Source organism: Amphiura filiformis, chromosome 2 (genome assembly GCF_039555335.1).
Source record: "Amphiura filiformis chromosome 2, Afil_fr2py, whole genome shotgun sequence".
NCBI classification, from domain to species: domain Eukaryota; kingdom Metazoa; phylum Echinodermata; class Ophiuroidea; order Amphilepidida; family Amphiuridae; genus Amphiura; species Amphiura filiformis.
The window spans coordinates 75,694,071-75,708,446 of record NC_092629.1 but is presented as its reverse complement, the minus strand read 5'-3'; the positions used below and the strand labels follow the sequence as shown (position 1 = coordinate 75,708,446).

Below are 14,376 nucleotides of genomic sequence, written 5' to 3'. Positions count from 1 at the left end.
GCTGCGTGATCAATTACTGGCATTGTGCGCTGATTGGGTAATCTCGGTACCTACTAAATATTCATATCAATCCATCTATGAGTCATGCATGGTTGTAAATGTCCTTTCCACAGTGTGAAGTTTTTAGTGCGTGATCAAATGTAATTTACCTGATATCATGATGACCATGATGCGTGTGTTGTGAGAAGTGCATAAATCTTCTAACAATTCAATGCTATTTTATCTCCGTGTTCTAACAATAAATGCCATCAGAATAACATTTTCACATGTCATTTTTGTCTTTAGCTTTAAATGTGTCATAATATAAATGACGTTCTTTAGTTAACTTCCACGTTTACCCAGATATTAGGCCTATTAGCAGTATCAGGTCTCTCTATCTAGTATATACACAGATTTACAGCTCATCTTAACCCCCCTTCAGAAAGTCCAATTGGCACGGTACATGTATAATAATTTACTTCCGAATGGTACCTTGCGCCTTTTAGCTCCACTTATTCATTTACACCGATTAAAGGATTCTCGTTAAACCAGCAAGCCTGAGTGAGGGCGTTACTGATGTTACATTCGAGGGAGTGCTTGGAAATTAATTGAAAGTCTTTATTGTAATGTAGAAGCTAAAGTAAAGTTTGGTGATATTGACACTGAATATTTCGAGGTGGAAGAAGGTCTTAAACAGGGATGTGTCTTATCCCCAATTTTATTTTGCATTTATATAAACCAGCTAGCTAAACTTTTCAAAGAAAGTGGTAACGGTATTCGCATTTGTGATGTTCAAATAGGTTGCTTATTCTGGGCTGATGACGTTGTTTTGATCGCAAATGATGAAGACGAACTTCAGAAAATGCTGAATATTGCATCTTCTTTCTCTCGCTTATGGAAATTAGATTTTAATTATGATAAGTCAAATGTTGTAGTAATTGGAAAACAAGTAAGTAATGACAAGACATGGAACCTATGTGATAGCACCATTTCCTCATGTGACAGTTATAAATATTTAGGAGTTCATATTTCTAAAAATCTTTCTGATCACACACATGTTAATGAAGTTGTAAAAAAGGGAAATAGACTTATTGGTTATATTAGATCTATTTTGGATGGTCACGATGACTTTAATAGGGTGCAGTATGGGGATATTTTATGGCGTACACTTGCTCTACCATGTATTAATTACGCGTGCGCAGTGTGGACATGTGGAAGTCAAGCGGACATCAAAAGAATTGAAAACCTGCAGTTACAAATGGCCCGATATATTCTTAAGGCACCGCGTAATACCCCAGCGGCAGCCCTTTATGGTGATCTAGGATGGCAATCAATTGCCTCCATTCAAGATACTATTAGGATTAACTATTTTGCTCGTCTCAGATCAATGGATTTACATCGATGGCCAAAACTGCTTTTCAATACTTTATTCATTCTTGATTGCAATATTGACAAAATTCGCTTTAAATGGTTAAGCTCGACCAAATCTGCTCTCGATAAATGTGATATGAACCGCCTTTTCACAAACGACGCGTCTATCAACATGATCAATCCACACTGGGCCAAATGTTGTAAAGAAATTATGAAAAATGTGTATGAAATTTCGTGGTATGACAATGCCAAAACCAAATCTTCTCTGGCTGAATATGTTAAGTTTAAACAAACACTTGCCTTTGAAAACTACCTTCTTGACAAAACTGATTTTTGGGGGATAAGCCTCAAATTTAAAGCACGTTCAAACACTCTCCCCTTAAATGGTAGAATCCACGGTTGGACCGAGGGCATGGACGACACCTGCCCTCTATGCAAAAGCGGCAGCGAAAATCTTAGTCACTTCCTTTTCACCTGTAGGACTCTGAACACAATTCGCGCAGAAGAGTACCTGAAACTGGAAAGTGACCTTTATGATCAGCAACTTGAGGCCTTTTGGTACATATTTATTGCTGGGAATGAGGACATTAAAACGTGCTTGATGCTGGGGGCCCCCATAGACAGTGAAGAAGGTAGTTTTTGTTTTGATTCTTTTTGTAAATCATTTCTTAAACGTGCTTGGGCTCTTAGAGCTTCTCTTGTTAAATGATTCTATGCACAATTAATGCCAGTATTTTGCCATGTTAATGTATATTATTTTAATATTATTTTATATTTCGTTTTATTTGCCTGCTAACGACCCATTTCAAATCAACTTGGGTTGACACAGGCAATTTATTTATTTTGCTTTTGTTCTGTGCCATAATAATTGTGCGTGTATATTGTTTTTAAATCATTTCTTGTATATAATTATGTTTGATATTGTTTTGAACGCACCGCTGGTTAGGCGTGTGCCACTGTTACAAAAGTGTATGTTCCAATAAATAAATAAATAAATACATCAGCAGAGCCAAGTGAAGGCCAAGTATCATTAACATATTCTATACGCTATGGTATAGCGTAAAACAATTAATGTAGCCCAACTGTACGTACAATCTGGCAATACTGCTCAGTCTGAGAGAAATGAAAAATATCTGTTGCAATTTTCTGATTTGCATAAAAGTAATGCTAGTTCATGGAAGTTGTAAAACAATTATTTCTTTTAATACAAACATATTCCTTGGTAAGATAACTTTATAGCACTGTTTGAATATCAACATGAAGTAGTAATGACAAATTTAAATGGACACTATCGCCTCTGTAGTTTCCTGATTACATAGACAGCACGAATATTTCATTTTTATTCTGAAACGCCGTGAAGAAGTAAGTAGAACAAAACCCAGCGCAATATGGGTCGAAAATCGCTTCGCGATTTTCGCCCAAAAAAGATGAAGATCAAGGATATGGCGGATGAGACTTTTCATTGATTGGCAATAAAAACTCGAAGATCAAGGATGTTATATGAATATTAGGAAATTGTTAAAGTGTATCGTTTCATATAGATGAAAAGATGACGATCAAGAATGTGACGGATAAGATTATCGTTTATTTGTCATTGATGTTCTAAACAAGCCGATATCATGCGAATATCGTGGGATTGTTGAAAGTGAACCCTATCATATAAAAAGATAAAGATCAAGGATGTGGCGGATGAGATTTGTCATTGATATCCTATAATCTTATAAAAATTCGATAAATTTGAATATTAGGAAATTGTTGAAGTGAATCGTTTCATATAAAAAGATGAAGGTCAAGGATGTGGCGGATGGGATTTGTCATTGCTGTTCTATAAAATCTCGAAGATCGAGGATGAAAATGTCAACATTAGGAAATTGTTAAGGTGAATCATATCATAGAAAAAGATTAAGATCAAGGATGTGGCGGATGATATTCTATAAAAACTCGAAGATCAAGGATGTAATATGAATATTAGGAAATTGTTAAAGTGAATCGTTTCATATAAAAAGATGAAGATCAAGAATGTGACGGATGAGATTATCATTTATGTTCTATATATAAAACCACGAAGATCAAGGATGTGGCGGATAAGATTTGTTATTAATATCATATAGTCCTATAAAGATTCGATGAAATGTGAATATTTAGAAATTGTTAAAGTCAATCGTATCATATAAAATGATGGGGATCAAGGATGTGCCGGGTGAGATTTGTCGTTGATGTTCTCTAAAAACTTGAAGATCAAGGATGTAATGTGAATATTAGGAAAGTGTTAAAGTGAATCGTATCATATAAAAAGAAAAAATTAAATGATTCGAAGGATGAGTTTTGTCATTTATGTCCGATAAAAACTCGAAGATCATGGATATAATGTCAATATTATGAAATTGTTAAAGTGAATCGTTTCATATAGATGAAAAGATGAAGATCAAGAATGTGATAATCCTTCAAATGTCCAAGTAGCCAGGGGTGGACTAGGTGATCGAGGGAGCAGTTGGTAGGGGAGCAGCCATAGACTCACACAAATTGTTCAATATGATGCCTTTTGGAAAAGTTTTACTCTTGGGGGTCTCAAATTTCACAGATATTACAATCAGGAGGAGAGCGTGGCCTAGCGGTTAAGGCATAGGACTGTGAACCCAAGGGTCAAGGGTTCGAATATTCCAGGTCCGGCTCTTTGTGTCCTTGAGCAAGACACTTCACTCTACTTGCTTAGTGCTTCGGAGGGCACTTTAAGCTGTCGGTCCCGTGTACATGCATATTTTCTCACATTAAGGTTACGGAGGGTGAAAATTCCACTCAACTTGTCTTTTGTTTTTTAATTTTTATTTATGAAGTATATGTATATATTAAACATCTCAGAGATGTAGATTGAAAAAATTGTATCAACAAAGTATTTTTTAAATTATTTTTGTGTATCAATATTTGCTCTAGATATCCCACAGCACAAATTCTTTTTTAAAGACAGTTCTTGTTTTAAGGGGACACTACACTAAATCCTTCCGCATTTGGTGTAACTCATGGAAGAAAGAGAAGGTGTGAGGGCTATCATTTTCTTTGGAAGGGGGAATCCCAAATATACATGGGGGCCCGTGGGTTAGATTTTAAAAGGTATGCCGACATTTCCTGTCATCCTCCCCTGGCCCTGCTCTCGGGCAGCCTAACTTTGCCAATGTGGAAACTTTAAATGGCCTAGATATTATGATGCAGATTTGAATGTTTCTGTAGTGTTTTCTAAGCCTTATAAAGATGCACTGTAAAGGTTTGCCAAAAACTGCTCCCCCCTCCCCCATTCTACCCTCCCCCAGGACTCATAATTATTATGCACCTAGTTACTTTATTGTATTTTCACATGTATTTCAATGGGACATTTATTTAGTGATGTGCCCCCTTATAGTGATTATTATTCCAGTGCATGAACTGGCAACCCTATCATTTTCATTTGATTTCTAAAATCACTAAGCATAAGCACAGTGGAGCATGAGTATTCAACCAGCACTATACTAGACAAAATCAATAAAATAAGTACTATCACCTTGGCCCTGGCAACACCAACTAGCATTGTAAACAGCTTAGCACATGGTTTGAACATGATATAGATAGTGTGGACGTTTTGGCAGAAATTTGTCAATTTCTGCAAGTTTTGTGAAAATCAATTGATACTTCCCATGCAGTAAGGATTATCAGTAGTAATACAGGAGTACTGCACCTGGAATATTATGGGATTGTGAATTGATACTGTGAAATAGCAGAAAATGTGAGTACTTGAAACTAAATGTGTGCATATCTCAGAACTCCATTTTGGACCATTTGGCCTGATATGCTGAGATAAAATAAATTATTTTTAATGTTTCCCGTACCTGATTCATAAAATTTTGATATGCATGTGTTAGCTGATACTTCAAAGAAATAATGTAGGGAATAATTGTGTCAATATATTGGCACACTAAATTAATATTGTTGTTGCAAAAAAGACGACATTTACCCCATCATTTTCATTGACATTCTGTGAACATGTAAGCTTACTGTTTTAAATCAGGAGGACCTATCGAAAGAATAAATAGGTACATTATTTCATTGGTTTGTTTGTAACACATATGCGAAATCGCAATGAAATCGGACCCTCTCCCCATATTTTCCTGGCCTCTTTCCCAAAAAACCTCATGCTCATGAAATTGAACACAAATTGAAACACTTACAAAGTACATTTGTGTATGAGTTATGACGTTAAAAGTATTACAATAATAATCATTAGAGTGTCAACTTTAAGATGAAGTATGATTTTTAGGCCTGCCATGTTTATTTTTTGAAAAACAAAATATTTTAGGTGGCTACGTGCAGCCAATTTGCCTACACAAAATTTCAAAATCCTGTATAACCTTAATGTAGTGTGCACGTTAAAGAACGTCACAGGCTATTCGAAAAGAGCAGGGGATCATCCCGGTCATGTTGACTGTACTTCAAAATACACTCATCTACTCTAGGTTCCAGAGTAAAAAAATAAGTACAGCTTGTCTGTACGCAGTGCGATAATACTCATACATATGAGGGAGGCACTTATAAGGAAGAAGAAGAAGAAGAATAACACCTTAACCTAATGAAATATCATTTGTAACCAAAAATTTGATTAATTGTTTAATTCAAGTGCCAATAAGTGCTAATCATCCGTAGAGTTTACACACAAATCTAAATTATTAATGAATTGCCAATTAAACATTCCACTATTTAATATACATGATTTTGGTCATCCCGTATATTTTGGCGAGGGATGATTGGAAGCCTACTGGTTTTTTTCTGTATAATTCATACACACCCTGTATAATAACATTTGATGTTAACATATTCTGCATTATTATAGAGTCATCTTTTAAAATATGTTTACTTCATGTCAGTCGGACATATAGAATAAGAGTCCTGTTCATTTGAATCAGAATTGGTGACCTTTTCTCTCAATTTGCGAAGTATAAATCTTTTTCATACCAACTTATGACATATGGCCTTATACTATATAATGGCCTTATACTATATAATTGCAGCAGTTGTGTATTTAATTCCAGAAATCCATGTAGCTACCCAGCAAACACAAAACGTTTTCGACATGATTCGCAAAAGGTTATAAAAGGTTGTCAGAAAACGTTTAAATGTCGGGTTATATAAAGGGTATATTAAGAGTATAAAACCTTTTCATAACCTTAAAAAACATTTTTTGATAATCTACTGCTCAGCAAACAAAAATGTTTTACAGAAAACGTTTAAATGTCGGGTTATCTAAAGGGTATAAAATCGTTTTAATAACATTCCAAAAACATTCTTGAAAACTTGATACAAAACATTCTAAACATAATGTTATTTTGGGGTAGAAAAATATTTTGCGAAAAATGTTTGCCCAAAATATTTGCAATAACGTTTTAAAAACGTTTTCATGACCTTTATATAACCCGACATTTAAATGTTATTAAAACGTTTTGAAAAAACATTTTAAGAACGTTGCTGTGTTTGCTGAGTGCAAATATTTTAACATAATGTTATTTAAGTGTTGACAAAATATTTTGCAAATATGTTTGGAAAAATAGTTTACAATAACATTTTTGAAAACATTTTAAAAATATTGTTGTAGTGTGTTTTCATACAAAAAGTTTTAAAACGTTTTCATGACCTTTATATAACCCGACATTTTAATGTTATTAGAACGTTTTTATGTAAACCAAAAGCCAAAATATAACTTATTAAAAACGTTTTTAAAACGTTTTTGTGTTTGCTGGGTAGATGTTCAATAGGCGTAAAAAATTGTTTGATTGGCGTAACCCGAACGACCCTTAAAAACAAAACAAACAAAAAAAACACCAAGCAATTTACAGCATAAACTGTGTGTGTAAAAAAAAATTGCCGACCGACCGACCCTAATTTTGTTTATGTTACGCTAATCAAACAATTTTAGGCCATATCTTTAGTGGGTATGTCCTTAAGGGCTTGACGTAGTGATTCCCCATCAATAACCTATAACAGAAATGACAAAATTAATATTAAAACTTGCATCAGTAGTACTTTGTTAGTTATTTAACAGCCTACTTCTGACTCCATGTGTGATCAGGGATGTGAGAGTAGACTAGAGTCCGAAGTTTACCGTTTTCTAAAATCCATTTTCCGTGTTGTAATCCGTGTTGTAAAATTTGTAAATCAGTGTCATCAGTAAAGCTTAAAATGTATAAACAATGATATTAATGTCACACAACAAAGTGTTCAATATCGCGATCAATATGCTCTGATTGGAATATTCTCACGATAATAGGCCGACTATTACGAAATTGTTAAGGAAATTTTTTATTTAGTTATTTACAAGCCTACTTCTGACTGCATGTGTGATGTATTTAACAAAGGATTATGTGGCACAATACCTTCGGCATATGCAACCTATGCGACGGAACAATTTACACATACTCATATACCATATTTGCACATAACATGGGTTTGTGCCACAGTGGGTTTGTGCTGCTGTAATTGGTTGGTAGTGGCGGTATATTTCTGGTTTACCCTGCGCACCATGTATTCCTATATGGTTATACAATTCTGGATTACCCAGGGTTAGGGCTAGGTTAGGTTTAAAGCCTTAATGTACGATCTTTTTAAATTTTTAGATTTTTTTTTTTCTTCTAAAATGATAATATGCAATCATTATGAAAGTTCCCAATACATTTGGACGCGAAAAACATTGGGAATTTGCAAAGAAACAACATCATAAACTTCACCTCTATCATCCTCGAAACATCTCGCACTATTTGGATTAGGACAGCGAGTGCGGCCTCAGAGTTAGTCTCCTACGCGGCCAGTTTGGTTACGCTCCACAGGGAAAATATGCCACATAGTGCCAGGTTGGCACTTGCCAACTGATGCCAATGTGGCATTTGCCAGGTTCGGCCAAGAAGAATGTGCAAGGGGTACGCACAACCAGGCATTTGCAGTCACGGGTCAAATTGGCATTTGCCATCAATATCCAGAGTGTCAGAAATCATTGGCATCTGCCAATTGTACCAGGTTGGCAAGTGCCAATCTGGCAGGGGTTGGCATTACCATTTTTTGGTGATTTACAGATTTTTATTATTTTTGAACAAAAATGAGATTTTTAGATGGTTTCCAGCAGTGGTTCCCAGTGTTTTAGGCACCGTATTGTTTTGACCATACAAAAACATTGCATGATCTTTGTTTTCATTGGTTTTTGTTATTTGAATAAATGAAAATAATAATTTTGTACAAAAATAAGCTATTTCTGATGATTGAATTTCTTTTTCGTGTGTTTTTATTATTCTAATTTATTTTGGAACAAAAATGCAATTTTTGGATGGTTTCCTGTGGTGGTTCCCGGGGTTCGGCTCCAGGTCGTTTTGATAGTAATTATGCATTTGCAGGTTTGTACTTTGATGTGTTTCTGTTATTTTGCAAGATTTAAATTATAATGGAACAAAAGAAATGCATTTTTGGATGGTTTCCTGTGGTGGTTCCCGATGTTTTCGGTTCCGTGTTGTTTAGTAATTAGTAATTGTAATAGTAATTGTGCAATGGTTGATTTGTGCTTTCATGTGTTTTTGTTACTTTGCAAAATTTAAATTATTTTGGAACATTGAATGCATTTTTGGATGGTTTCCTGTGGTGGTTCCCGGTGTTTCGTCTCCGTGGTGTTTTGATAGTAGGCCTAATGGTGGTAGTTTGTGCTCTCATTTGCTCTCTTGCTCTCACTTTGCAAGAATTAGGCCTCAATTATTTTGGAACAAAAATGTAATTGTTAGATGATTTCCTGTCCTGGTTCACGGTGTTTTCGGCTCCATTTATGCAATTTTAGATTTGTGCTCAGTCGTGAGCTCCCTCAAATGCTGTTGTGTGTGAAAGAGCTCTAATTTCTTTATTTGAACACGAAAAATTATGACACTTTCAAATTATCATACCAAACCAGTAAATGTGCACGTCGCAAAATAAAAAAAACGGTAGATTTAAGATTATTTGGATGAGAAATTAGTGTGTGTTTCAGTCAAAAGTAAGAAGAAATACCATTATTAAACTTCATTTTTTGTTTGCAATTTAAATAACAATCTTAAAAATCACAAATATGAAAGATAAAACGGTTTTGTACACAAATACCACGGAAATGGTGTACATACTGGCGTAAATCAACCGGGAGGTAGACAATTGGCGAATATTAAATGAGTTTTGAAATTTTCAGTCTTTTTTCAATTTTGTTTACTTTTTTATGGCTTGAAGAACTGAATCGCGTATCACACTACCCACCACTCGAATGGCACAGAGCGCCACGCAAAGTTTATTGCGCGTACTGGCACGTTATCTGCGTTTGAGCACGAGCGCGGATAACCCGAATTGATTAATCGGTGACCACAGAATTCTTGTCGGTGACGCAAAATCACCCACGAGAAATGCATCAAATCAGTAAAGTTTCCATTTCCATCATTTTTGAAGAACAATTTAGTCATAACAAAATTTTATTATTTCTCATTATTTGTACCGTTTTCGATTTTCTTCATAGATTTTTGAATTTAATAATGAAGGGATTTTTGCATTTTTTAAGTCCAATTGGATATTTTTATCTTGGCTGTGTAGGCCTACTCCAGACGTCGTTTCTTTCGAGATATTGAGCTTTTTGGATACGTTTTTTTTTAAATAGTACAGGCTACAGCGATTATTTCCATGTTCACTTTCTCGATGAATTGACGATTTAGGTACACGATAACTCAATAAAATAATACAGCATATAGGTATAAGCAATAATAATAAATAATTTATGCTTGTCGCAAAAAGCAAGATCGAATCAAGAAGTCATTTTCTCATTTTTTTATATCTTGGTCCATTTCAGATTGTAGGCATCATTTTGTGCAGATAAGCGTTTGTGGATTTTAAAAAGTTCATTTTGATGCCTTATGGTCAATATCTAAAAAAATAAGGCCAATATAAAAATAAAAACAACAACAAAAAAACACGTTTTTGGAATGGAGCCTCAAGATTAAGAAAAAATTAAAACAAAAATGTTTTGGAAAGAATGTTTTTTGTTGTTGTTATGATGTACCGAAAAGAAATTACCAAAAATTGAATTTTTGTGAATTTCTTCATAATTATTGTTTTTACACCAAATCTGCATTTATATTATGATTCCTTGATGTGTTGCCTTTAAAAAAATAGGCCTATACTTTTATATGCCTTGCGTGAATAATTACAAAGTTTTGGTACTTTTACTGCATGCATCTCTGAGAGTATGCTTACACAGCTGCCTTAACTTTCATATTTTCAGATTCGGATCTTGAATTATCAAATGAATTTTCAATCCTTGAATCACTTGATGAATCGGATATTATTATTCCTGATAATGTGTTAACGTCAAGTCCAAGATCTGTTAATACTAGAAATGATCAAGCCCGTAACCATGGTAACGGTACAAGCAAAACTACAAAGAAAAACAGCCAAAAGAGTATTAAGGTCATGTTGGTTAACTGCCGCAGCCTAAAAAGCGAGCGCAAGCAACTTGATTTACTTGATCTTATAGAGACCCATAAACCAGACGTAATTTGTGGTCAGGAATCTCACATAGATAGTTCATTCACAAATGCTGAAGTTTTTCCTGTTGAATATAATGTGTCCCGAAAGGATAGAAATGTGCATGGGGGTGGGGTCTTCGTTGCAATTTCTAAGACTTTGATTGCAACTACTGAATACTCACTTGATTCAAAATGTGAAGTAGTTTGGTGCAAAATTTGTATTGCTGGAAACAAACCGTTGTATGTAGGTTCGTACTATAGACCAACAGACGATAAACTTGAACCACTGCACGAACTAAATATCTCACTTAGCAAATTATCTCAAAATGGTTCTCTCCCAAACATCATACTTGGGGGCGACTTTAATATGCCGGATATTCAGTGGGATAATAACACCATAAAGCCATCCCCTCAATATGGTTACCAGGTGAATAGGTTGTTACTTGACACAATTGAAGAGCACGCTCTCCATCAATGTGTTCGTAAGCCAACACGTAAGCTCAATATACTGGACTTACTGTTAACCACCAATCCCGATCTCGTTGAAAATATTGACGTGTATCCGGGAATGAGTGATCATAGTGTGGTTACAGCTGTTGTTAATGTTAAGGCAGAGCATAGCAAACAACCTCCTCGCAAAGTGTTTCTTTTAGAAAAATGAATGTAGATGAGATCAAGAAAGAGGCAAACGAATATCAAGAAAAATTCATCCAAGCAAACACAAACGAAAGTGAATCCCGTACAATAAATGCAAGTTGGCTTGAGTTTAAGACACAGGTCACTGGTATGATGCAAAAACACGTACCTCAAAAAACAGTTAGGCAGAAGTGGGACGTCCCTTGGATGACTCCCGAAAATAAAAGATTGATACGCAAAAAACATCGCGTATACAAACTGTATCAAAAGTATAAGACGAACGCACACTGGGAAAAGTTCCAAAAACTCAGGAAAATTGTTCAACAGGGTATGCAAAAGGCAAAAAATCAGTATTTCATGTCCTTGCTTGATGAACTACCAACTAAAACATCAAGCGATGTAAATGTAACTCCATCAGCAGGTAAAAGATTCTGGACACATGTCAAGTCCGTTAAAAGAGATAGTTGTGGAGTGGCCACTCTTAATGTTGATGGTAGAGAAATATCATCTGCAAAGGGTAAAGCCGAAGCTCTTAGCAACCAATATTATAGCGTTTTCACGTCCGAGAATGTCAATCAAATACCTAATTTGGATGGAGAGCCCTTTCCTACAATTGATCAATTGTCTATAGACCTAGACGGTGTTGAGAAACTCCTGCAAGAAATAGATCCCAGAAAGGCATGTGGGCCCGATGGCATTCCTTCTCAGTTGTTAAAAGACCTAAGTCATGAATTGGCCCCAATCATACGTCATATCTTTTCCCAATCTCTCACAACAGGTGATCTACCGGAGGACTGGCTTACAGCCAACATAATTGCTATTTACAAAAAAGGAGAGAAATGCAAACCTGCAAACTATAGACCGGTGTCTTTGACTTCAGTTACATGTAAACTTATGGAACATATCATTTTCCGCCATATTATGTGTCACCTAGAAAAACACAGCATCCTTTCAAATTTCCAACATGGTTTTAGATCCGGGCATTCTTGCGAATCTCAGCTTATCATTACGATAGAAGACCTTGCACACAACCTAGACAATCATTGGCAGACTGATGTTCAAATATTGGATTTTCAGAAAGCCTTTGATGTTGTTCCTCATCGGCGATTGCTGCAAAACCTGACTTTCTACGGCATACGAGGTCCCCTTTTACAGTGGGTTGAAAATGGTTAACATCAAGAACGCAGAGAGTTGTCGTAGACGGTGAAATTTCAGACGCAGCACAGGTTAAATCTGGAGTCCCCCAAGGAACTGTTCTAGGCCCCCTCATGTTTCTCATTTACATTAATGACATAGCAGACCATATTGACAGTTTTACCAGGATAAGATTATTTGCAGACGATTGTCTCTTATACCGAGTTATTCAATCACCCCAAGATACAGAAATTCTTCAGAAGGATCTTTCCTCTCTTTGTACCTGGGCCGAAAAATGGCAAATGAAATTTAATACCGCCAAATGCAAAACTGTCAGGATTACAACCAAAAACCACCCACTAATCAAATCGTACAACATGTGTAATGATCAACTGGAACAAGTCCCTCATCATCCTTATCTAGGTGTTGAAATATCGCATAATCTTAAATGGACTTTCCACCTGAATAATATAATTGCCAAAGCAAATAAGGCTCTCTGGTTTGTTCGTAGGAACCTTTGGCGATGCCCGCAGAAAGTTAAGGAGCAACTCTACTTCGCCCTTGTAAGACCTCATTTAGAGTTTGCCTGTGCTGTGTGGGACCCACATACAACAACAGACGTCCAAAGATTGGAAATGATACAGCACAGGGCTGCTCGGTTTGTTACCAAAAATTACAGTAGAGCCAAGGGTTCCATGACAGAAATTCTCAAAAAATTAAAATGGCCAACACTGGAACAACGTAGAAAGCAATCTCGTTTAACCACCATGTTTAAGGCTAGCTTCAGACTCCGTATTGTACGTACAATATTGTATGTACAATACTTTTCGTGACGTCAAAAAGTATTACACGTGCAATAAATATACGTGCCACGACGAGTTGAATCAGATTAAATAACGCGCTATAACCCTGACGGTTCATTGTTTGCTAAATCCAAGCGAGGTCACCAGAAAATCTATGCAAGAGAAATTTCTACTGCTGCTGATGAAAAATCCTAGAATGCGTTTGGAGGTTTTTTCTGCACTTTACCAGTAGCCCTAATAAATTCATAAAACAATAAAAATCAAATAAAGATTTAGGGCAAATGTTTTTACTCACTGCTCATATGATCCACTTTCCCAGGAACTAAATACCGATACTCCTTAGTTTTTCCCTGACTTTCCAGACATAATTATGAGTAAACATCAAATTTAATGTTTACAAAACAATCAAATATATATACATTCTTTTGCATTTTGTACATAAATATTGATATCAATAATGTAGGCCTACAAACATTAAAAAAGGGGCCTAAGAGTATGTCTATTTTTAATCATATACTAATTCCGCCATGCCCAAACATATCTTATTATGAAATCGTGTAATGGAACCCAAATTTCAATCAAAAATAAAAACAAATTTGTTATCAAATACACTAGGCCTATACATTGTATTATAGGAATTTAATAGATGGTTCATTTTAATAAATAAATAGATTAACACGGGTAATGGACAAGAAATATTTGGCAATACCGGATTTACCAGAGAGCCAGTGGATAAATAAATTAATCAAAATTAAAACAAATTAAATGAGAAAATGAAAGTAAGGACATTTGGCAGCATTCAACCTGTTCAATGTGATTTATGCCTATTTTTAATAAAATTCCGAAATCTGACGTATCAACGTTGTATCGCGGATCGTGCACAAATTATGATTCGAGACTATTTCATTTGACACGGTTGTATG

General features: G+C 35.4%; 1 protein-coding gene across 2 annotated transcripts in view; it reads right to left on the bottom strand.

Moving 5' to 3' along the window:
• Positions 1-7,173: 7,173 nt before the first annotated feature.
• LOC140137068 (uncharacterized) overlaps positions 7,174-14,376 on the bottom strand; it is a 50,369-nt gene continuing 43,166 nt past the window's right edge. The window contains exon 4 of one of the 2 annotated variants that reach the window (XM_072158736.1): positions 7,174-7,344. In XM_072158736.1, the coding sequence (XP_072014837.1) occupies positions 7,282-7,344 (63 nt within the window). In that variant the 3' untranslated portion in view covers positions 7,174-7,281. The remainder of the gene's footprint in view (positions 7,345-14,376) is intronic. The other variant, XM_072158729.1, reaches the window with a different exon arrangement.